Below are 24,681 nucleotides of genomic sequence, written 5' to 3'. Positions count from 1 at the left end.
ACACACAAGACTTTTGACTTCTTGTTCAGCAAAAAAAAAAAAAATGCCCAACCCTCAAGACAAAAAGCCCTGGAGACCCCTAGGAGGTTAGGAAATATCTAGTTCTACATGGTCTATAATCTTAAAGGTCACTTGGGCTGTGATTTCCTGTGTCAGCCATAAGGAAGCTCTAAGCTCACACAAGCAGGGGAAGTCTCAGAAAAGCAATCAGTGTAGAGCAGTGTGTGAGGAGGTCAAAGGGAAATGAAAACCTTGGCCGAGATGTAAATTTTTTAAGTGAAGGAGTTTGGGCCTGCTGCATAGAGCTTTTGAAGGGGAAGATGGGAACCGAGGATTACACTGTATATTACAATGAACTTGTATGTCTGGCAGTGATTACAGTCTGCTTAAACATGTAATAAATGAGCAGAATGTGCTGCTTTTTCATGTGGGGCCTGTAATGACATGGACCAAATCAAGACTGCCACTCTAAAGGGTGTACCCATGGAGTGTGTGGGACCTTTTAATGTTTGGTTTCTGTTTACAGATTAGGACTCTCTTCACACTGAGCTTCTTATTGCCAAGAAAAATCAGGAGCCTTAGGGGGAATTATAGTTGTCTCTGCAGCTTGTCAGATCAGAGTAACGTCAAACCCTTTTTATTTTTTTTTTCCTCTGTTGACAGAATAACACCGACGGACTTCAGGAACTTGCCTATGGGGGCTTAATTTATTGCTTGGGAGTTGTGTTCTTCAAGAGTGATGGCATCATTCCCTTTGCCCACGCCATCTGGCACCTCTTTGTGGCCACAGCAGCTGCCGTACACTACTACGCCATTTGGAAATACTTATACCGAAGTCCTACAGACTTTATTCGACATTTATGACCAGTCTGGACTAGGTCTCCAAACAGTATTATCTCAACTGTGGCACTTGGGAGTGGGGTAAGAGCTGAAAATTGCACAGGGAAAAAAAAAAAAGCAATGCACTGACTTTCTTTATATCTTTTGAATATAATTACTGTGAAAGGTTAAAAGCTGCGTTCTGGATTTCCCCCCTCACAGCAAACAAATAAGGCAGTGAGTTCATTATTCATTCCATTCCACTATCATGAAGGACTCTGGATAGACTTTGGCCAACTGATGTTTACAAACCAGAATTTTGTATTTTAATTTTACAGATTTTACTACATGATTTTTCTAAATTAGTAGGTCATGTTATAAAAGTCAGTGCAATAACAAAACTTCCTTTGTAAGAAAAAAAATTCTTTCTATCGCTTTCCCATTCACTGTGTAAAGAATCATGAACAGAACTTACACTACTTTTTACCATGTTTCATCTTGGCATAACATGGTTATTTTTTAAATAGAAACTTTAGTTTTTTGTAAATTTTTAAAAAATACTTCATTGACCTGCTTCTCTGCGGTTCCTCATTCATGTTGTGAATTTTTGCAGCAAGCAGTCAACATTCCACAAATGAACAAACATTATACCTCTTCTGATAGTTATATGAAGTGTGGAAAAATTGCCAATTTTTAAAAACTGCAGTTTTCCAAACTTTTCTGCCAACCTCTGACTCTGAATTCAGTGCTGCTTTGGGCCATACACTTGACACGGTTTGGCTTACCAGTGATGGAAAAGCATTTTGATATCATTAACTTTTTCAAAAGATCCAACTTTTCTCTATGCCTTTGCCATGTTTTCTTCAGGGTCTCTTTCAACAGTGGATGAGTATTCTATGTGTTATGCTAGTGTTGTTGGGCTGGCCATCCGCTGAAAATTTCTCAAGAGCATTATGAATTACAGTGAAGAGTGGTATTGCCTGTTCTGTGCCCAACAGGTTAGGTCACTGTCACTTAGTTTATAGTATCAGTTTGAAATTCATTTTAAATTGTGAAATCAGATTATAAATTCACATTTCTGCCTTTCCTCTGCATCTCCCGATATACTTTTTTTTTTTTAAACTACAAAAATATTTAAAGCATTGTTTGACAGGTAGAAACTTGTATCTGTAGTCCATGAGTTATATCCTGGCTCAATGGAGTAGTATTTATATATTATTTTTGTTTTTCCTCAGTGTGTTGTATTACAGCTAATGTCTTAGTTGCTTTGTTGGTTAACCTCTCTTGTTGGTGTTGTAAGAAATGAAATAACCTTGCCCTTAGTTCGGGTACCAATACTGCCTATTTTCTAGCAATGCACTTGCTCAATGGAATTGTTGAATTGATAATTAGCTTATTAATTCAAATTTTGTACTGACGTAGCTTTAAAAGAGAGTTTATTTTGTGTGTATGTTTAGAATTCTATGATTTTGGTTAATTATAGGGGAACAGAACTGATGTTTGCTGATGAGTTCTTAATTAGGCAAGGTACCCATGACATCACCACCCAGACCACCTCTATCTGCATGATTCTGAACATCTGGATGCCTGTTGTTTTACTGTGTATATTTTATTTTAACATATGAACTTTTGTAGATTGATTTAAAAATCTGCTTAAAAGTTACACTGTCAAAAACCACTAAAATGTATGTAAAAATTGTGCTGTAGATTAGAATAAAATTGTTACTTGGATTTATTTCACTGTCTCTAAATCAGATGACTCTGAAAATAATAATGCATATTTGAGATCTTCAATTCATCTTGGCATTTACAAGTTGTGTACTATTTCCTTTTTTAAAAATCATGGAAAGAAGAATATGCCCTCTCATTTAGAACTTTCTAGTCTACCTGTTAATAATTGAAATTCCAGGGCCAGCTCAAATATTAATCAACACTCTTATCAATCTAAAATATGCTAGTTGTGGCCTGAAGACAGTTTTGTAGATGATGTCTCTTTACCAAGAGCAGCCTTTTGGTTGAAGTTATCTGATACACTGCAGTACTAAGGTCACAGGCTTTTCTGTTACCAGCCGTACATACATCATACTGTAAATCTAACCACTCTGGGTGTTTGGTGCAGAAAACTAGGATCAAAGAGATTGTAAGGGCTTCATCCTTAATCAGGGAGCTGGGACAGGAATCCAGGTCTGTCCCATTCCAGAGCCTCCCGTTCACCGTACATCACTCTGGAAAAGTCAGCAAGAACAAATTAAAAAACAAAACAAAACAAAAAAACTTTTGAACTGAAAATTGATTGAGTGTGGGCCTGGAAAAGAAGACGCTATTCATACAGCATAGAGCCTCAATAAACCCTCAGACAGTGCTCCATCCAATCTAATTTTGAGAATTACATGCCCCGAAGCAATATTATCCCCATGAACTCCAACCTCTAGTTCACCAGGATCACTTCCTCCAATTCTAGAGCACACTGCTGCCCTGTCACCTTCCTGATCAGCAAGTCCAGCCTAAACTGTTTCTAAGGACCAGACCTCTATACTCAACTGCATAAGTGTCCCCGGGCATGCTCACTTACCCTGTCATTACCTTTCCTTATCCCCCGTCACACATATCTCTCTGAAATTTCTCATCTTAGTTGATGGTATGGTCACCATGGTTCATTGTCTGTCTGTCCATCCATCCATCCTTGGTTTCTCTTCTCTCAACCCCAGGAGCCAAGCAGTAAACCAAGCTTGTCACCTCTGCCTTAGTCACACTCTGATCAGGTTCCTCACCTCCTTTCCCACTGCAAGGCCTTAAGAAGCCCTGGCTAGCAGTCCTCACACTACTGCAGCTACTCCCTCATTTCTATCCCTGCCACCCCTCAAACAAGCTCGTCCTCCACACTGACACCAGCATTTTCTTCCTGAAATAAAACCTGAGCATGTGTCTCCCCAGCTTCAGAACTTCCATTGTTGTTAGCCTGTAAGTCTCATGCCAAATGCCTTAGCCTACTTTTCACGTGCTGATTCCTTGTGGACTGCCTTCTCCCCCAGCTGAACCCCTCTCGACACCAGTGCTGCTGGTGAACTTCACAGTCTCTCTTATTTTTTTATTTTCTTTTTTTACTTTGGTAACCATGCTTTTGCACCTGCTGTTGCTTGGCCAAATCTCTGCTGTGCTGTTGACCCCAGCCCCACACATGGTTATTAGTCCTCCTCTTTGATTCTACAGCCCTGATACTCCTTCATGGCTCTGTAATATTACATTGATGGTGTTTAGTGTCTTTCCTTTTTTTTTTTTTTTTCTGTGGTCCTGAAACCAAACTCTTGGGAGGCAGGGCTGAGTCTCATCCACCTCTATTTCCAGGTTGGAGTGTAGCGCTGGGCTCACGGTAAGGACAGTTTGTTGAATGAAAGAGAGAGAATGGAGGGTGGTTAGGCATGGTGTTGTGGAGGACAGACTGAGAAAGACAGATTTTGGTTTTCAGCAAGTTCATCTCGTCCATCATGAGCACTGAGCTGGGCTCTAACTGACTGGAACCTGACCTTCAGCTTTTTCAGAACATTTGGAGCAACCACAGGAAAGCTAATGAGAAACTGGAAACTGGAGTGTGAATATTAGTGTGCTCTGAATAAGCCAGAGTCAAGCTTGTTTATTGAAGGTTTCATCAAACCTACTATCAACAGTTCATAAGCTTGGAAAATTATTTCACCTACTCTATTTCCCCTCGGTCCTTCTTTTCTGAACATAATAATAAAATAAACAGAAATAGCACTTAGTTCTGCAACCCTTGAGCCTTAGTGAAGATTATAGTAAAAAAGTAATAACTTTAAATTATATATTTCTACCCTAAAAAAATCATATAACTATATGAAATTCTTTGGAAAATAGAGACAAGAAAATTAAAAATTACTGAATCCATTCATCCTAACATGTTTTCATACGCCTTTTCTCAACCTTTCCCACCTATTCATAGAATTTTCTACATTGCAAATATGCCATGTATATAATTTTATATAGTACTAATTATCCTCACTTATAAACATTTAAAAATACTGTAGAGTTTTATACCTAGAATTTTCTTTTTCCTTTATGTACTGTGCTGAGGATTAGACCCCAAGCCTTTCACACTCTAGGCAACATAGCCAGAATTTTCAATGGCTCCATCACTTTTCAGAACTGAATATGCAGACTGTTTTGCTTAATCCTTCACTTAAATTTGGAATTTTAGATTTTTTTCAGTTTTTTTTTATTATAAATAATGCTACAGGGACCATATTTATGATTGGGGTTTAAAGATAATAATAAAAAATTGAGTATTACTTATGAATTGGGTTCTGTCTTGTTTAATCAGTACAAAAAACATTATAGGTAGATGATTTTTCCTATCCCCATTTTACAGATGAGAAAGCAAGAACAGAGGTTGGGTTCTTTGCCCAAGGTAAGTGGCAAAGCCCAAACAAACTAAGGAGGCCTTGAGTTCTGTTTTCCTTCTCAAGAGTTCAGTTCCTGGGTCAAAGGTTCATTAATGGATTCACCCAGAGAAAGACCTAAAAATATAGCTCATGCCAAACATCCTTTTTTTTGCATCTTTGGGTTATGGCACCACATGCCCAATTAGATGGAGAGTGGAAGAGGAAAATCTCCGAATGAAACCTGACCTTAAAGAAGCTGGTTCAACTCCCTCCTCATAAAGTAAAATAAAGTTTCCCAAGAAGACCTGGGGAATGTTTTCAGTTTTAACAAGGTTAGAATTACTGCATTTATGTCTTTCTGCTGCTTTTGCTGTTTGAAATAGACAGTGCCAATATGTTCTTATATTCTGTGCCATTCCCACCTACATCCCTGCAATACATCAGTGATGGTATTTTTCCAAGAAGCGGTGCCATTGTGCACTCGGGCTGCTTTGCAAGGGGAGTTAAGCTGTTCTCATCAGGAGCCAGCTCAGCACAACAGAGCACTTTCTCACTCTGCTACACAGCTCATTATCACTCAGACTTTCGCTGCAGTCAGAAGTCATTAAGTCAAAGTAGACTAGTGAGGCTTATGGAAGAAAATGTGGGGAAAAATACTTTGGAGCCTACCCAATCTCCTAGGAGAGCCCACAGGTCATTTGCTGCCCTGTTCCAGGCCATACTTAATGCACGCAGTCTGTCGGCCAATGGAAAGACCAGAAAGACATTCTCAGCAAAAGTATTTGATTCTCTTAAATCATTTTCGGAATCCCATCAGTGAGCTGCATTGCAAATCAGTGTAGAATCAGACAATCTGTGACAAATTGGCTGGGTGAGCTTAGTTAGGCAAGTTTAAGTATTACCTTTGAGTTCAGTTCTTGTCTGCAAAAGGGGTATACCAACTTCCTCAAGCATTGTCATTATGTTTAAAAAATATACCACAACTGTTTGGTTTCTACATTGTGGTATATGACTGGCAATAGAGAAAACGTTCAAGTGCTTCCTTTGCATATGGCCAAGCTTTTAAAATTAGGGCTATAGCCCACCTGGGGAGATTTTTCATGTAGATACACCTGAAGAGATCTGCATTTTCTAGCTCTTAAAAATGGCCTTGGATCAAACAATGGCCATAGTGCAACTGAAGCATGTGGTCACCCCAGATTTCCCATAATTTTCTGACATCTAAGCAAATGATCTCAGTATTTCCTTAGATTAGAAGCTGAATATCAAGGAGAAAAGAGGAAACTGGAGCGAGTCTTTTGTGCCCAGACGGGAGCTGCATATTCCACTTACAAAAACAAGGGGCCTTCAGTTAGCCAGACCCACACTCTGGGCCATTTGGTCACCATCTGTTATTACCTGAGCATGCCTCTTGGGCTAGTCACCCACCTAACTGACCTTTAGTGACTTATTAAAGAATTCCTTCCAACTACAGTACTATGATACCTTGTTTCTTTCCCGGTGATGTCGTAGGGGCCCTGATTTCACACATTCATTCAACAAAGGTTTGTTGGGTGTCAAACTAGGTGCCTGGGACTGGTCCACGCATTGGGGATGCTAGAATGAAAGAAAAGACAAAACTGTCTGTTGCTCAACCTACATGCTAACCTGCCCCAATCCCTTAATCTGAATCAGATACCTTTGTAAGCTTTGTAGCTCTGCTGGCATCTCATAGATGCCTGTGGCCAGCAAACACAGCAGCGTGTGTAGGCAAGCAGAAAGTGCTGCAGACACCCAGGTTTTCAACACAGGAGCTTTACTTTGTGCAATGCATTGATGATGCATCTGCTGAAATGAGTTACCAATCTGAAAATTGCTCTTTTTTTTTTTTTTTAATATATCAGGGATTGAACCCATGGGAGCTTTATGACAGAGCTATATCTCCAGCACTTCATTTTTTGTTTTGTTTTGTTTTAAGACAGAGTCACCCCATGTTACTTAGGGCCTTGCTAAGTTGCTGAGGCTGGCCTCAAACTTGCAATCCTCCTGTCTCCTCCTCCTCAGCTGCTAGAATTACAGATGTATCCCACCTTGGCCAGCTGGCTCTTACTTCTGAGAGCAAAAAGTGGCTTATTATTTAAAGGAACCCATAGTGACCTCTTCCCTCAAATGAATAACCCTCATGCATGAATGACTCACCCTCTTCTGAAGCTGCACTTTTAAGTATGTCAAGTTCATCGGAAGGAGGTCTACTTTTTTGTTCCAGGCAAAGGATGGATGATGAATGAGAAACATGTCCCTGGGCTGAGATGTTTTCCTTCCTTTCATACGTTGCCTGGGGTGCCTATGGTCCCTCCATCATTCACCCCAGTCCTATGCTGTCACATTTATGATTTGGGGGTACAGTACTGAATAAGGTAGATCTCCTCCCTGCAGAAGCAGTGTTTCAGCTGAGACTTGAAGGGTGAGTGAGCCATTGCCAGGGAGACAAGAAGTGAGGGCACAGCATGCAGAGGCAGGGTAGGGGAAAGAGGGTGTTTCAGGCATAGGAAGCAGCAGGGTTCTGGAACAGCATGGGGTGCACTTGGAAGAATGCGGCACAGGATGTCTGGAGGGGAGATGATAATGAGAGTGAATAGTGATTACATTCCCATTAAGGGCCCAGCCCATGCTTCATGTTTCATATATTGACTCATCTGTTATTTTAGGGAGCAAGGAAGGTGATCTTGTATCCATGTGCATTCTTTTGCAGCAACCCGAATCTTAGAAGGGTTTCTTTATCTCAATATTTCTGGACTTCCTTTTTCTTCCTCTCACAGTCGTTGGACCTCCATAAAATTTTTATAGAAGGCCAATATTTTATGGCTCATCTGAACTCTGAATACCCCTTTCTTCATGATGCATAAGGACAGCTATGTTAATATGTTAATATCTTGTGTTACTGTATTAAAATTGGGGGGAAATACAAGACATCATGAGTGGATCATCTATCACTGGGAATTATCATCTTTTGCTGTTGACATAGATGATCAAGATCTGAGGATATTTGTGGAAGGAACCCTTTATCCAGACCACCAATGTGTTCAGGTGTGCTCCCAGGTGCCAGATGCTTTTCCAGGTTTGGGGGTTAAGGTGGTGAACAAAGGTGTCTCATGGGTCGGACATTCTAGAGAGAAGGAAACAGGTAATAAGTAAGTAAAATATACAGTGTGTTAGATAATGCTAAATACCAGGGAGGAGAACAAATCAGGAAAGAGGCACAGAGAAAGCCCAGGGCTGGGCAGGTGTGTGCACATGAACAGCAGTGTGTGGACGGCCTCATGAAGAAGGGGGTATTGAGTAAAGAGCTGAGAAGCAAAGGCCTGGGTCCCCCAGGTGCCCACTGGAAAAGGCCTCCAGGCAAAGGCCACAGGAAACACCAGACCTGAGCTAGAGAGAGCCTGGGGCCAAGGCCCTGAAGTGAGTATTTTGGGCAAGGGGAGAATCTTCTTAGCACTGAGGTCAGGGAGGTGATAAAGACTCCCACCCTTGATCAGAGTTGAGTCAGGCTTCTCTAAGTCTTTCTGCCTAGTCCCTGACCTTTGGCTCTGTTATCTGTTTATTTCAGTTTTAGCAAGTCTCCTACTTGGTCATTTTAGTGAAAATTTCCCACCCTTGATGGTGGATCAAATTCCTACACCTCCCCCTTAATAAAACCCTGCCTGCCTTCAGCAAGAAGCCTTGGCCTTGCTGGCTCTTCACAGTAATTTTCCTCTGACCCAGCTACTGCTCCTTGGTTATCCTTCCCCACTTTTCCTTGTTGCCTTCAGCATTCGTTGCAGGAATCTCCCTGAATAAAGTCTGCCTTTCCGCTCTTAACAAGTGGCACAAGTTATTTTTCCTTTAACTGAATTTTTCTTGGTACTGAATGACCGAGTGCCTAGGTCCTCATAAGCCACTGTGAGCCCGCCGGCTCACATGGGGGGCGGTTATTAGTGGGAGTTCTTGTGGAGTCGTCCATGCCCAGGTATTAGAAAGGCCTCAGCATCTCCATTCAGATCACCAAATTGAGGCCTGGCTCCTAAAGAGCTGAGAATCCATGACAAATGTCTGAGCCTCTTCATTTATTATTAAAATGCAGATGACAGCAATCAGACATGAACCTCCTAGGATAGGAAAATACTATGAAAGTGTTCATTTAAAAATGATAATCCATCTTAAAGGTCAGAGTGAACCAGTGGGTTCCCAAGAACCTTGGACAGTCTAGTCATTGTGGGGGGATGGGGTGGGGAAGATTTGCCACTCAGTTACAGGGGCAGAAACTGCAGTCCTTCTGGCTGACCTTCCTCCCTCCCTATACCATCCCCCTGGCTGTCCTTTGCTCTTTGAAAGAAAGCATCTTTGTGCAGAGTCCTGTCTCTAGACTGTTGATGTAACTGTTGCGTAGCTCCCTTGGTGGCAGAGCTAGCATCCTGTGCCTTCTTTGTTTCTGTTTCGTGTGAGGAGCTCCAAGGCTCTCTACAGATCTGTCTTAGGGAGTGTGATCTGGTGACAAGGAGAGAAAAGAGACAACAGGGTGCCTTGGTCCTGCTGAGCCTTGACTTCTTCTTCTTGAGTTTAGGTTTCCGGCTCAAAGGGCGGCAGGCAGTGAGATTATTTGCATAAACTCTCTCTCTAGCATCGGACCTGAAAGCGAATGTGTGTCAATTAGTCACAATTATATTTTCATCAGAGGTTATGATGGTTGGGATCTGGAATATTCCTCCGAGGCTCATGTGTTGAAGGCTGGGCCCGATGCAGTAATGTCCAGAGGTGGGGCCCTTAGGAAAAGATTGGCTCATGAAAGCCCTAACCTCATCAGTAGATGAATCCATTTGATGGGTTAATAATTTAAATGGACTATTATTGGAGGTAGTGGAAACTACAGACAGGCCGAGCATAGTTGGAAGAAGTAGGTCACCTGGGGTGTGCCCTAGGAGACTGTGTCTTATCCCTGGCCCCTCCTCCCTCCCCCCCCCTCTCTCCTACAAGCCAAGCAGCTTTCGTCCTCCTTACCTTACTTTCATGATGTTCTGCCTCACCTGAGGCCCAGAGAAATGGATCAGGCTGACCATAGACTGAGCTAAAATGAACTTTTCCATACCTAAGTTGTTAATGTCAGGTTTTTGTTTTTTTTTTTGCCACAGCACTGAAAAGCCGACTGACACAGAGGTGCTCTGATGAATTTGAAACAGTCCTTGGCTAGAGATTAGGACCAGGGGTCCCAGGCAGTTTGCCCTCGTACACACTTCCTTTCATCTGACACTAGTGAAAGAAAGACTGCGGGAAGCCATCTTTGAAATACAGGAGGATCTCCTCTGGGCATGGTAGCCAGGGAGAGACAGGCCTGGCATTGGGAACTTTCTGTGGCTGTCCCACAGTGACAGATTGCCCAATTCACGGGATCTGTCCCTCCACTCTTCTAGGAAGGTCCCTCATAGTAGCTCCGGAGATGGGCATAACTATTTGGAACTGAGCAGCCCATCTTTAACCTTTTCTGGAAAAGGAGATTCTATAGAACCTCTTGGATATTTTCTGATATAAATAAAACAGGCGCAGGCTCCATTTTGTCTAGAAGCTCCATCCCTCAGCTTGCCTGTCCTGCCCCTGCTTTTGAAACTATTTTTTTTTGTGTGTGTGTGTGTTCTGTGGGGTTTTTTCTGCAGATTTATTTCTCAGCCAGCCCATTCCACCCAGGGGAACCCCATTCCCACTGCCCACGGGGGACGTGGGCGGGAAAAGACAACTCTGCTATCTAAGGCTCTCCCTTCAGCACATCAGCTGCTTGGGACTTACTCCAGCATCTCTCTCTTGTCCCCAGCTTTGGTCTTCATCATGCGTATCCCACTGAAGAACGAGATGGCATTGTCTCCTCACCTTTCTTAAACCTCCCCTCATCCCAGGTCTCCCTGACACCACTGCCTTCTGGTTTTCCTAATATATTTCTAACCTCTTCCTCAGTCTTCTTACCTGGTTCCCCCTGCACAGAGACACAGATTGGTGTCTCTCCTGTACTCTCTTCTTCTCCCCCTCCCGATCTCCTTTGGCAATCTCGTTGACATTTATGGTGAGGGTCTGCGGCCCCAGCCTCTCCTCTGACTTCCACATCCTTCAAGTCATTTACTTTCAGACTTTTTCCACATAGATGGCCCACCCTATCCACCTCCAAGTCAGTATTTTCCAAGCTAAATATATCACTCTTTTCCCCAAACCTGATCTTCCTGCTATGTATCCTATGTAGACCAACAGCCTGAATATCCATGCAATCACCTAAACTGGAACTTATTCTAGACTTTTCCTCTCCCTCACATGTATTCCCCACGTTCCATAGCCCCCAAGTCCCTTGTACTCTCAGTTCAGTTCTCTCTCTAGATCTTCACCTTCTCCATAGACACTGCCTTGGTTAAGGTCCTGAACCATTCTCAGTTGGTTTATTGTGATCGTCCCACCAGGTCTCTGCTGCTGTCCGCCCCACTCCTTCATACTCACACACCTTTCATGGAACATGTCTGCCAGGGCATGCTTTCTAAAATGAGAATCTGATTCAGTTCTCCGAAGTGGCTCCTTTTCTCCTTCAGGCTAAGCTTAGTGCTGGGTCTGACCCCAGATGACCTGTTTGGATTCATCTCTTATTGCTCAATAGCCCATCAAACTGTTTGCTATTCCTCAAATATTTTCCCTTGCCTGCATGACTTTGCTCATTTTTCACCTTTATCCACCCACCTAAATGTTCCTACGTATTCTTCAAGTTCAACTTCAAGTGTTACCTCCCCAAACTCTTTTCTGGCCACCCTAAACTTAGAACAGGCTCTTCCTAATACATCCCATGTTGCTAGTCACCAATTACACTGTAGTTTACTCCCCTCTTTCCCTCAGTGGACCTCAAGGTGAAGGAAGAGTTCTGATTTTTGTACTGCTGGTCCTTTAGAAGTTCTTGACCTGTAGGACTCAATTCTTGAATGAGGGAAGACTTGGTGGTCAACAGTCGCAGTGGCACTGAGAAGACAAGAAACAGGGACACCAGGCTGTAAATGAGCTATCAGCATGTGTACTGAAGTTCTTCAAAATGACAGTAAAGAGGAAAATCTTGAGGCAGCCTTAACTTCAGCTGACCTTCTTTCCACCATAGAACGTCCACCTCTTCCTTCCATCTTGCAAAGCTGAGCCTGAGCAGGGCAAAATTCAGAAGGTAAAGCTTTATGATCATCATCACATTGCTGATGTAAAATGATTCACAGTCCTTGAGATTATCTGCTCTCTCAGATTGCGTTCTGCCCCTTAGCTTGGATAATCAAGGACTTGAACACATCTCTTTCCAGAATACTCTTTCCTAATGCACTAGAGCAAACTGGCAACACTTTCTGAGATGAAAATTGTGTCAAAACAACCAGGCAAACCAGGAGACGTCTTAGATGAGCAGAAAGATGATGGGATTCAGAAGATCTGAGGTTGTTTCTCAGCTACCCGGATCACTGAGGCTCTGTCAGCTTAGATCAGCCAGGACATTGGCCTACAGGGACCCAACCTCAGGCATCCCTCTTTGGAAATTTTCCAAGCACCTTCATGGCTGTCATTCTGCCTCCTCTCAGTTTCCTTGGGAGACCATTGAGTGGCAAATGTTCTAAATCCTATGATACAGTTGAGAGAAAGAACCTCCTACGAGGTTAATAACCCAAGATCACACAGTGAATTGTAGAACAAGCCAGGACCTGAATTCAGGCAGAATAACTTGGAAAGGCTATTTTACCAAGTCCTCTGTGAGGCATCATCTGTTCTTTATTTAAGTCTGGGGGAAAATTAAATTTGGGGAAAAAAAGAATAGGAACATAATTAAAAGACCTGGCAAGAGAATATAAAACCCGGAGGGAACAAATCATTCCTTGGTGCCTTTATTTTATTTTTATTTTTTTTAGCTGTTTGAGCATTCATATGATTTTCTGTATTCCTTATTCCCACATGTTCCTTTTTCTTTTTTTAAAGTCAAATCTTCAAGCTCTGAAGCTCAAACCTTTCAGCACCTGACTTCCTTGGGGCCTGACCTCCTCTTTACAGAGCCAGGAGCTGACCAAGCAACTTAACTCTGGTCTTTTAAATTGTAAAACCTTTTTATCATGGAAAATTTCACATGTATATAAAAGTTTACAGCAGCCCAACTCTAAACAACAGGAAAGAAAGAAAGAAAGAAAGAAAGAAAGAAAGAAAGAAAGAAAGAAAGAAAGAAAGAAAGAAAGAAAGAAAGAAAGAAAGGAGGGAGGGAGGGAGGGAGGGAGGGAGGGAGGAGAAAAGAAAAGAAAGAAAAACAGAAAACATAGCCTAAAGGGATTTAAATTTATGCCATCTCAGGACATTAGCCCAATTTCCAATTCAACTGAGGGGAAATGAGCTCAGGATTTGTAGGGGAATACCTGCATCCAGATATTCTTAGCTGTGTGTTGTTTGGGTAGTTGCTCTGAAACTTGGTTTTTCCAGTTATAGAATGGGAATACTCAAGCCAACCACCATGGAATGGCTGTGACAGTGAGAGGAGATAATATCTGAGAGCAAGTTCTATAAGTTATAAAATGCTCTTGAAACATGAAGGACTATTGTTTTACAGTACTCATGGACCATCAACATGTAAAAGTATGGTTACTCTGCTCGGGAATGTTGGCAGAAGGAGCTCTGCTATGCCTGTCTCCTATTCAAATTTAATCCTGAACTGCTCTCCTCATACCATCTTGTTTTTCACCTATTTGTCTACTAACCTTGCTATTACCACCACTCTTCCTCCTTACTTAAAGAACAATTCTTGCATCAGTCTTGTCTCCATCCCTACCCAGGCTTTTCTAGTCACCAGTCCTGTTTTCCGCCCAGACTATACCAACTCAGACTGTTTTCAATTGACACTCCCCCAGGGACACGTATGGTTTTCTTATTCCAGGAAAACCCTGATTGGCAGCACCCCTGCCTAATTGTCAGGACTCAGGCATGAGGCAGTATGGGCATAGAAAGGAGGCAGAAATGGAGGAATCTTTGCAGCAGATTCATTCTTATGGACTGAGGACGGGACTTAGTTTTCTTAGAAAGAGTGACTTAGGGACCTATGGTGACCAAGATGAAACCTATGATCTAATGGAACTTATATTTCAGAGGTGGAACTGACTATAAACAAATAAACATAAACAATAAATAACAAAGTACTAATAAACATTTCAAATGTTAAAAGGAATAATTCAGACTTAGGGACTGGCAAGAGACTAGAGGTAGGTGTGGTCAAGGTCATGGGTTGTGACTTTGGTTTTGTCAGTGCCCTCCCCATAATAAACATTGTGAACAAGGAGGCAAGAGCCCTCCTTGCTGCTGGCAGCCATCTCAATACTCTGAGAGTAGTTGCTTTTACGTTAAAACCATCAGTGCAGAAAAGAGAACAAAAGAATGAAAAATTGAGTCCTTCAAGCTATGGATAAGCCAATGTATACTATTGAAATGTGAAGCTCACCTAAATTATAGATCTTATTGTTAGGTGAGCAAATGTTATAGTTTGCATGTGAGGTGTCCTCCAAAAAGCACATGTGTGAGACAATGCAAGATGTTTAGAGGAGAAATTATCTGGTTATGAGAGCCTTAACCCAATCAGTGAATTAATCCCATGATGGGATTAACTGAGTGGTGGCTGAAGATGGGTAGGGTGTGGCTTCAGGAGGTGGGTCAGTGGGGGCATGGCTTTGAAGGATATATATTTGGTGTCTGGCAAATGGAGTCTCTCTCTCTTTCTGTGTCTGCTTTCTGATCATTATGTAAACTGTTTCCCTCCACCATACTCTTCTGCCATGATGTTCAGTCTCACCTCAAGTCTGAGAAATGGAGCTAGCTGCCTATGGACAGAGACCTCTGAAACTCTGAGCCCTCAAATAAACTTTTCCTTCTCTACAATTGTTCTGGTCAGATCTTTTAGCCACAGCAGTGAAAAAGCTTACTAAAACAGAAATTGGTACCATGAGTGGGGTTGTTACTGTGACCCACCTGACCATGTGGTTCATCAGCATTTGGAGCTTTTTGGAATTGGCTGGAGAAATTTTGAGATGTTTAGCAGTGCAAGTTGGAAATGCTTTATATTGTTGTCAGTAGAGCTTATGGCCGATTCTGGTGCGAGCTCAGAAGACCAGAATGACAATAGGACCATGGACAGTGAAGGCAGGGCTCAAGAGGATTTAGAGGAAAAGAGGACGCTATTGATTGGATTAGAGACCATCAATTTGTATTATGTTCTGGCTGAGAAGTTGTCTGCATTTTACCCATGTCTTGAGACTTTCTTTGATTTTAAAAGTGATGGACTTCTTGGCCAGGTGCGGTGGTGCACACCTGTAATCCCAGTGGTTGGGGAGATGGAATCAGAAGGATCAAAAGTTCAAAGCCAGCCTCAGCAAAAAGCAAGGCACTAAGCATCTCAGTGAGACCTTGTCTTTAAATAAAATACACACACACACACACAAAAAAAAATAGTGATGGGAATGTGGCTTAGTGGCTGAGTGCCCCTCAGTTCAATCCCCAGTATCCCACCCCCCGCCCCCCGCAAAAAAGTGATGAACTTCTTGATCTGGCAGAAGATATTTCTAGACAGCATAGCATTCAGGTGGTGACATGGATAATTCTGGCAGCTTTTAGCCAAATTTATTTTGAGAATTAGGAGCAGAATGCAGAGCAAAAAGATTTGAAAAACTTGAAATTGAAAGGTGGGAGTAAAACTGGGGCTAAGGAAGTTACTGTTGCTAAAGACTTTACTGCCTCTGAAGAAATGCTAAAGACTTTGCCCAGAGACAATAAGAAAGGGCTTGAGGGCATCTCAGTAACTGGCAAGATCATATTCATCTCAGACTCAAGGAAGTAAAAGTAAAAATCCTCTTGAGAAGAGAGCCATGGGGTACCTTTCTTGCATAAAGGGACTGAGGAAGTTTTTTCAACATGCTCAGCCACCCATGCACTCAGAGGCTACTGCAGCCAGGGTCCCTGGAAGCTTGGCTACTGCTTGAGATGGTGGCAGACCTTGGTGCCAACCATGTGGTACTGGTTCTTCAGGAATGCAAGATGCTAGAGTTAGGAGGTCATGGAAGCTTCCACCAGGATTTCAAAGGAAGGCGTGGGAGGCCAGACAAAGTGCTCCAGGCTCAGTGTCTCTGTTGGATGCCCCTGAGAGGGCAATGTGTGGAAATGTGAAGAGGAAGTCAAAGCTGCAGTGGAGTCTGCCAAGATTAAGAAATGCCAATAGTGTGGAACGTCCACCAAAGAAAGCTACAGGACCCAAAGAGAGACAACAGAAAGGCCAATGCCATATGGCCTGGATGCTGGATGAGGAGCTACAGGAATTATTTGCCCATCTGGATTTTGGTCTTGCTTTGGTCCTATTCCTTCTTTCCCTGCCTTATTTTTGTAAATGGAAATGTTTACTCTGTACCTTTACATATTGTATACTTGTAAACTGCTTTTTAATTTTACAGGAACACTCACGATGCAAACTTACTCTGAGTATCAGAGGAGACTTTGGACTTTAACTTTAGGCAATCTTGGAATTGTTGAGACTGGGGACTCTTGGAAATGGACTAAATGTATTTTGCATTGTGAAATAGATGGCCATGACCTTTTGGGGGCCAGGGGTGGAATGTTATGGTTTGGATGTGAGGGGTCCCCCAAAAGCTTATGTGTGAGATAATGCAAGAGGATTTAGAGGAGAAATGATTGGGTTGTGAGAGCCTTAGTTCAATCAGTGAGTCAATCCCATGATGGGATTAACTGGGTGGTAACTGAAGGTAGGTAGGGTGTGGCTACAGGAGGTGGGTTAGTGGGGGCATGCCTTTGAAGTATATTTGGTGTCTGTCAAGTGGAGTCTTTCTCTGTCTCTCTTTCTCTCCCTCTCCCTCCCTCCCTCGCTCTCCTTCCTGATCATCATGTGAGCTGTTTCCATCCACCATAACCTTCCGCCATGATGTTCAGCCTCATCTCAAGCCCAAGGAATGAAGCCAGCTGCCTATGGACAGAGACCTCTGCAACTATGAGCCTTCAAATAAACTTTTCCTTTTCTGCAATTGTTCTGGCTAGATCTTTTAGCCACAGCAGTGAAAAAGCGAGCTAAAACAGCCATAAAAAAGATAAATAAAAACAACACGGTTCAGGTTATTTCCATTTGGGTTTTCAATTCCCAGTGACCAAATGCATTATAATTGATACATGCCTCTGTGGTTATTATCCCTACTCTGGGCAGTTTATCTATCTGGCCAGCCACATACAGCAGTTCCCATGAGAATTCTGGCAAGCCCAGGTTTCTCCATCTTCTGGTATTTCTGGGAGTGCCATTACCTGACTGAGGTATTTCTTAATGTGCCTAACATATCAATGATACTTGGCAAACATCTGTTGAACTGGATTGAGAAGAATAAGCCAGAGGGATGCTTAAGAGAAGAAAAAAAAAATTCAGGAAACCCTAGTCTCGCCAAAGATAAAGGCATGCCCAAATAAAACTCCAAAACCCTTTCTAGGTAGAGAAGGCTTCCACAGACCTTGTAGCTGTTAACCTTGTACTGTTTCGGGGACCATCACTGTCTTTATTCATAGTTAAAGAAACAGGATAAGAAAAGCATGGAACTTAGGTGATATTCAAAGGCATTCTAACTCCCAATCTCCCACAGCTTTCTGGGCTCTGATAATAAAACAAATGAATGTAATAGATTCTCAAGTTCTAGGTACAGCTGCATTATGACCAAAATGATGTACATAGGCTAACTGAACTGGAAGAACAGAGCTTCTGGGGATGACATTGTTTATCCGGGATCTGCCAGGCACTGGAAGGGCTATATATTTGTGTCAGGAATGCAGCCCTTTCTGTACTACTTCAATAAAAGCTGATTGCAAACTTGACAGATTCATGGTAAGGAGGATAAAGACTTATGCTACCTTCACCTCCCTTGCAATGCTGGCAATAAATTAATTGCACCTTTTTAATTTTATCTTTATTTTGTCTTTGTTTTTAAAATTTATTCATTTTAAATATACTTTTTATTTTACACTCATAAAAAGTTGCAGAGTTCCTATATACCTCTGTACCTAGTTTCCCGTATTACTAACAGCTCATGTTTAGATAGGATACTAGTCACAATGAGTGGACTCAAATCAATAAATTATTGTTAAGTAAAGTCTATGCTTTGTCCAGATTTCCTTAGATGTTGTCTAATACCCTTTATCCAGGATCCTACATTTACCTTTAGTCATCATGTCTCCTTAGGCTCCTCTTGGCTGTGACAACTTCTCAGACTTAGAAACCTTGACAGTTTTAAGGTATACTGGTCAGGTATTTTTTTGCAGAATGTCCATGAATTGGGATTTGTCTGACATTTTTTCTCATGGTTAAGCTGAGGTTTTGGGTTTTGAGAGGAAGATCACAAAGATAAAGTGCCTTCACATCATATCAAGGGAACATACTGCCAACATGACCTATCATGTTGATGTTGACCTTGAGCACCTGGCTGAGGTGGTGTTTGTGGGGCTGCTGTGTTGGCCATAGCTGCCGGGTTGCTTTCTTCTTCTCCTTCTCCCTCTCCCTCTCCCTTTTCCTCTCCCTCTCCTTCCTCTCCTTCCATTTTCTCTTCCCCTTCTTCATCCTCTTCCTCTTCTCCTCCTCCTCCTTCTCCTTCTCCTCCTTCTCTTCCTTCCTCCTCCTCCTCCTCTTCTCCACTTCCTCTTCCTCCTCCTCCTTCTTTCTTCTCCTCCTCCTTCTCCCTTCCCCTCTCCTCCTCTTCCTTTTCCCCCTCCCCCTCCTCTGAAAGACTTCACTAGGCACAGCCCACAATTCCCTCCTTGAGCAGGTAATACATCCATAAATTATTTGTAATTCTTCTGCAGGGAAGTTTGGCTATTCTCTTATATTTATGCCTAATGGTAGAGACCCATGAATTTTGATCATATTCCTTGGAGTATAGTCTACTACTGCTTGATTTCTTTTGTTGCCCAAATTTTTCGAGCTTTGACCTCCAGGAGCTGATGGCAATTTTAACCCAAACATATGTTCCCATGTCCTTCTACCCGGATGCATGAAGCACAGAGTCAAGAACAGAAGGATTTTTCCCCCCCAGCTCTGCCCTAACTTTTTGTGTCACTCTGGTCACATCTCAGTGTCTCTCTCCTTTTCATCACCTGTACAGCGAAGTTAACACCATCTTCTTCTCTTCACCTGTGTTGGAGCTGTGAAGATAGAGTGACAGGATAGGTTAAACTTTAGGAAACAAAAAGCTAAAAATAAAAACATGCAAATCCAAGGCGCTGTGTTAGAGCTCCACTTCCCCTCTCCACTCACATTTGTGGAGCTCCACAGTTCACCCAGGATTTTTCATGTTTTCTGAGGGAATCAGTGAGTGAATGATGGAGAAATGCATACATGCATGCCTCCTGATTGTGACACAGGTGATCGAGGAAGAGGGGACACAGCCTCAATTTGCCAGGATATACTGGCTCTAAATCAGCTCATTTTCAGAGCAATTTCACACACTTCTCAGTTGGGTCCGATGGTGTTCCAGACACACAAACAGCTATTCACAGAGAGTGAGATACATCTCAGGGGTATAGAAATTCATGTCTACTTTGTAATTTCTGTAACTTGATCATCTCTGTAAAAGTCTCCATGCCCCTTAAGACTCTGTCTGAGTTCTAAGCCTCATTCACTGAAAAGGCATTAAAGGTGGAGAGGCATCTGATACCTGGGTGTCATCTGTCACCATTAAGCTGCCCTCTGCCTGATCCTCAGGTGTGGTTACCTGTCCATCGGCTTCATCATCAGGATCCATGGGGCTGCTTCTCTCTCATGCACTTCTTGGAGACCCAGGAAAACTTGGGATTCTCTCATGCTGCTTTGGAGCCTCAGGAAACTGAGGATGGCTGCTTCGGGCACTCTATGCTGTCAGCCTCTCCCAGAAGTCTCTGCCTTCTCCTCTCAGGCCTTAGCGATGTGAGGAACACCTGCAGGATGCCAGGGTTGCAGACAAGAATCAAGGCAGGCTCCTGTGTTTATGGATACCCACACTAACCTGCTGAAACTATCACCTCGCCCCCCTTGGAAGCCAACTCCGAGGAGGAGGCCTCTTCTCCAGTGCATCACCATCTGCCTTCCTGCTTTTATTCCAGTCCTTGGATGCTCTTGCTATTGGGAGACAGAAATGGGTGGAGGGGAGCCAGCTCAGCAAGTGTTCTGTTCCATCAGTGCCACTGACACCTGCTCCATGATGTTTAGCTGAAGACCCAATCATCTGACCATGTGGTTTCTACTTGGTAGTCCCTCTTTGAACTCCCAAGATCTTTTCTCGTGGACTGTATGCAGAAAGATCTCAAGGTGATAGCGGGGCCAGAGGTAGTGACTGGTTGGCACATATTGGAGAGAAAGGCAGTGTCTTCTCCCTTTAGGAATATGGTGCCATGAGGGAAACAGGACAGGCAGTCAATGTCCTCACCAGGAACCTCATTCCTGCACCTCATCCAGTCTTCATATGCCTCTTTAGGCCGTCTGGGCTCTTGGATAAAGGAGATGATCCCCCTCTTATAACAAATTACCATCTCAGACTGAAGGCCTTAGGTACGCTGAATTCGTCACAGTTTATAAGAATGTTGCGCCCATCTCTTAGTGCATTTGATCATTATATCCCTAAGAGGAGAGCAGGTTTTATAATCCTATTTCAGACAGCTTTTCCACCACTATGACAAACAGACCTGACAAGAACAAGGTAGAGGAGGAAGGTTTATTTGGCTCATGGTTTCAGAGGTCTAAGTCCATATATGGTTAACACGGGTCCCTAAGGGAGGCAGAACATGGCGGAAGAGTGTGGTGGAGGAAAGCAGCACATGGCAATAAAGAAGCAAAGAGAGTTCTGCTCACCAGGAAACAAAAACCTCCAAGGCACATCCCCAATGACCTACCTCCTCCAGCCACATGCTACCAGGCTGTAGACACCACCCAGATAATCCAATCAAGCGAATTAAAGAATTGATTTGGTTAAGGCTTTCATGACCCAATCATTTCACCTCTAACCTTTCTTCTTCTTCCCTCCCAACCAGGGATTGAACCTAGAGGGCACTTAATCACTGAGTCACATCCCCAGCCTGTTTATTAATGTTGAGACAGAGTCTCCCTAACTTGCTCAGGGCCTCACTAAGTTGCAGAGGCTCACTTTGAACTTGTGAACCTCCTGCTTCAGTCTCCCAAGCCACTGGGACTGCAGGAATGTGCCACCAAGCTCTGCTACCTCTCAACTTTCATGCATTTTCTCACACATGAAATTGTGAGGGCCATCACGTATCCAAATCCTAACAGATTCCCATCTAGAAATGAGGAAACCAAAGTTCAGAGAGGTTAAGAGAAACAGAGAATGGACAATAATCACCAGAACTTACAAGGCGTCTGTTTCTAAATGCCCTTGTGGGGTGCACTGCAAGGTGTGTCTCATCACCTTTAGAGAAGGAAGACGTGGCAAGACAGAGTGCCCACCCCACTCCTAGAGCTTTGGGAAGATTGCCATGATGTGACCATCAGAAGAGCATCTAGTTCTTTGGCATTTTAACTTTTAACTGCCGTCCTTTAGATATGTGGAAGGGAGTGTGGCATGGTAAAAGGGGTATGAGCTCATGTATTGATTATTTATTCATTCAGTAAACATTTATTAAGTGTCTGTTAGAGTTGGGTGCTCTTCCAAGTGCAGTTAAAGCCAGTATTTTGGTGGTAGTGAGATTGTCCAGAGACAGTGAGAACTGAGAAGAGAGACAGATTCTAGGGACAGATTCCCACAGTTAAAACTCAAATTTTGATCAGAATCATCAGTGTTCAAGAAAAAAATATGATAGGCATGAATTTATACTTGTCATTTTAACCATATGCCTCACGGGGACCTAGAATTAAGTAACTGTTTCATAGAGTTTCAAAATCCTTCTTCTGATTCTAATTACCAACGACTTATGTTCCATCAATGACCCAAGATAAACAGAAGCTTTTATTTGTGAATTTATCATTAGTAATTTTTTTTTTTGCTAAGTCACAGAAACTTCCTGAGCTTCCCTTTCTTCATCTAAAAAACTGGGGTACCCTTACCTCTCACAGAATTGATGGTAAAATGGGTAGTGTCTGTCAAGCACGGCACTTGACTGGCCCACAGTGGCATCTCCATGAGGATAATTATTATTGTCATGAGACCACTTTGGAGGTGGAGCTGCTTCCCTATTGAGTGAGGGTCAAAGAAAGACTCCCTTCACATAGAATCCCATGCTATGCAGACAGTGGATTTGAAGAACCAAAAATAGCAAAATACTCTTCCTATTTTAAGAATTGAAATTTTAGAATTGAGGGGTGGAAAGAATAATTACTTGGAGCAATGCGTGTTGTCCAGTTTTCTTTTCTATTCGTATAACAATTGAAGTCCAAAGAAAACAGCCTTCCTAAATGAGCTAGGCAGGTTGGATACCTTATTTCATTTAAATTGTCCATGTATAGCTTTCCATAAGTCTCCAGGGAATGGCTTTAAGTGTTTTCTGGGATGAGCTAGTTTCCTCTGATCCCAACATGCTCTTGCTAAGCTCATCAAAAGCTGGGTCATTACAAATGGCTTGTCATGTATCCAGGGCAGCAGATGGCTGGCCCCAGTTCTGATTCCACTGATAGGCAGGTCACACACCTGCATACATGAGCACAGCCTCTCTCTGTTCCTTTACACCATTTTCTCTAGCACCCTCTCCTGTTCTCATTTTCTTTGGGAGCATCAGCACCCCCTTTGATTTGCCTGCTGTTTTGCACCACACAAGACTCTTTTCCACCTGAGAAAGTCCTCCTCAGATTACCTTTAATCTGCATATCAATCTTAGCATCTTAACCAGACAGCCTTATCTGGTCTAGCAGCTTTGATTTAGATGAGGTCTGCAAAGAAATAAAATCATATTTGAGAGGCTTGGCTGATATCTCTTCCAGTCCTGCTGTACGTCTATTTCCAGATATTTCCCACCTCTCCTCAGGTCCTGGTGCTAATGAAATAGATATTCTTTTTCATTGTTGTTGCTACTGGGCACAGAGTGAGGCCCAAATGCATTTCCTAATGGTTTGTTTTCCAGCTGAGCTGAACAGAATCAAAACCACAAACCACCAGCGCGGGGGCCCAAGCCAAGAACAGAGGAAGCCATTTACAATGCTAAAAATAAAATCACATCAGACAGCGGTGGGATTCACTGTAGTTATTTGATTAAGGAGTGGGAGCAGAGTTTTTATATACATATAAATGTATATCATTTATAAATGTTGTTATTTTAGGGTATTTACGGAGCCACCGGCTAATTTGCCTGTTTTTTTAAATTAATTTATTTATTTGTTCTACTTAGTTGTACATGGCAGCAGAATGTGTTTCAAGTCATAGTACACAAATGGAGCACAGGTTTTCATTTCTCTGGTTGTTCACAAAGTAGAGTCACACCATTTGTGTCTTCATACATGTACCTTGGGTAATGATGTCCATCTCATTTCACTGTCTTTCCTACCCCCATTTCCCCTGCCTTTTGCCCTATCCAAAGTTCCTCCATTCCTCCCATGCCCATTATGGATCAGCATCCACATATCAGAGAAAACATTTAGCATTTAGTTTTTTGGGATTGGCTATCTTCACTTAGCATGATATTCTCTAGCTCCATCCATTTACCTGCAGATGCCATGATTTTATTCTCTTTTAATGCTGAGTAATATTCTTTATTTATTCATCTATTGAAGGGCATCTAGTTTGGTTCCACAGTTTAGTAATTGTGAATTGTGCTGCTATAAACATTGAAGTGACTGTGTCACTGTAGTATGCTGTTTTTAATTCCTTTGGGTATAGACCGAGGAGTTGGATAGCTGGGTTGAATGGTGGTTCCATTCTGAGTTTTCTAAAGAATCTCCACACTGCTTTCTAGATTGGTTGTACCCATTTGCAGTCCCACCAGCAATGTATGAGTGTACCTTTTCCCCCCACATCCTTGTCAACACTTACTATTGCTTGTATTATCGATAACTGCCATTCTACCTGAAGTGAGATGAAATCTTAGAGTACTCTTGATTTGCATTTCTTTAATTACTAGAGATGTTGAACATTTTTTTCATATATTTGTTGATGGATTGTATTTCTTCTTCTGAGAAGTATCTGTTCCGTTCTTTAGCCCATTTATTGATTAGTTTATTTGGGTTTTTTTTTGGGGGGGTGGGGTAGGTAAGTTTTTTAATTCTTTATGTATCCTGGAGATTAGTACTCTATTTGATGTGCATGCGGTAAAAATTTTAATTTGCTTGATTTTTAAAATTTTAAAATTAAAATTTTAATTTGCTTGGTTTTAAAACATCCCCTCATCTAACCGGCCCTTTACACTTCCTTTCCCTCCAACTCTGCCACCAAGAGCCTACTAAGTGATGGACCAACGCACTTCTATTCCCAAACACTTCTTTGACTATTTCTGG

At 42.4% G+C, this 24,681-nt stretch overlaps 1 protein-coding gene across 6 annotated transcripts in view; it reads left to right on the top strand.

The window, feature by feature from the left end:
* Positions 1 to 24,681, top strand: part of Mmd (monocyte to macrophage differentiation associated) — a 137,206-nt gene that overhangs the window by 63,764 nt on the left and 48,761 nt on the right. For 2 of the 6 annotated variants that reach the window (XM_021724098.3, XM_005321601.3), the window contains exon 7: positions 664 to 2,554. The exons of the other annotated variants lie outside the window; for them this stretch is intronic. In XM_021724098.3, coding sequence (XP_021579773.1) covers positions 664 to 864 — 201 coding nt within the window. In that variant the 3' untranslated portion in view covers positions 865 to 2,554. Of the gene's footprint in view, positions 1 to 663; positions 2,555 to 24,681 lie in introns of those variants that run through there. 6 annotated transcript variants of the gene reach the window in all.

The sequence above is a fragment of the Ictidomys tridecemlineatus genome, chromosome 3, assembly GCF_052094955.1.
Source record: "Ictidomys tridecemlineatus isolate mIctTri1 chromosome 3, mIctTri1.hap1, whole genome shotgun sequence".
In the NCBI taxonomy this organism is placed as follows: Eukaryota; Metazoa; Chordata; class Mammalia; order Rodentia; family Sciuridae; genus Ictidomys; species Ictidomys tridecemlineatus.
This window is presented reverse-complemented; position numbering and strand designations above follow the sequence as displayed.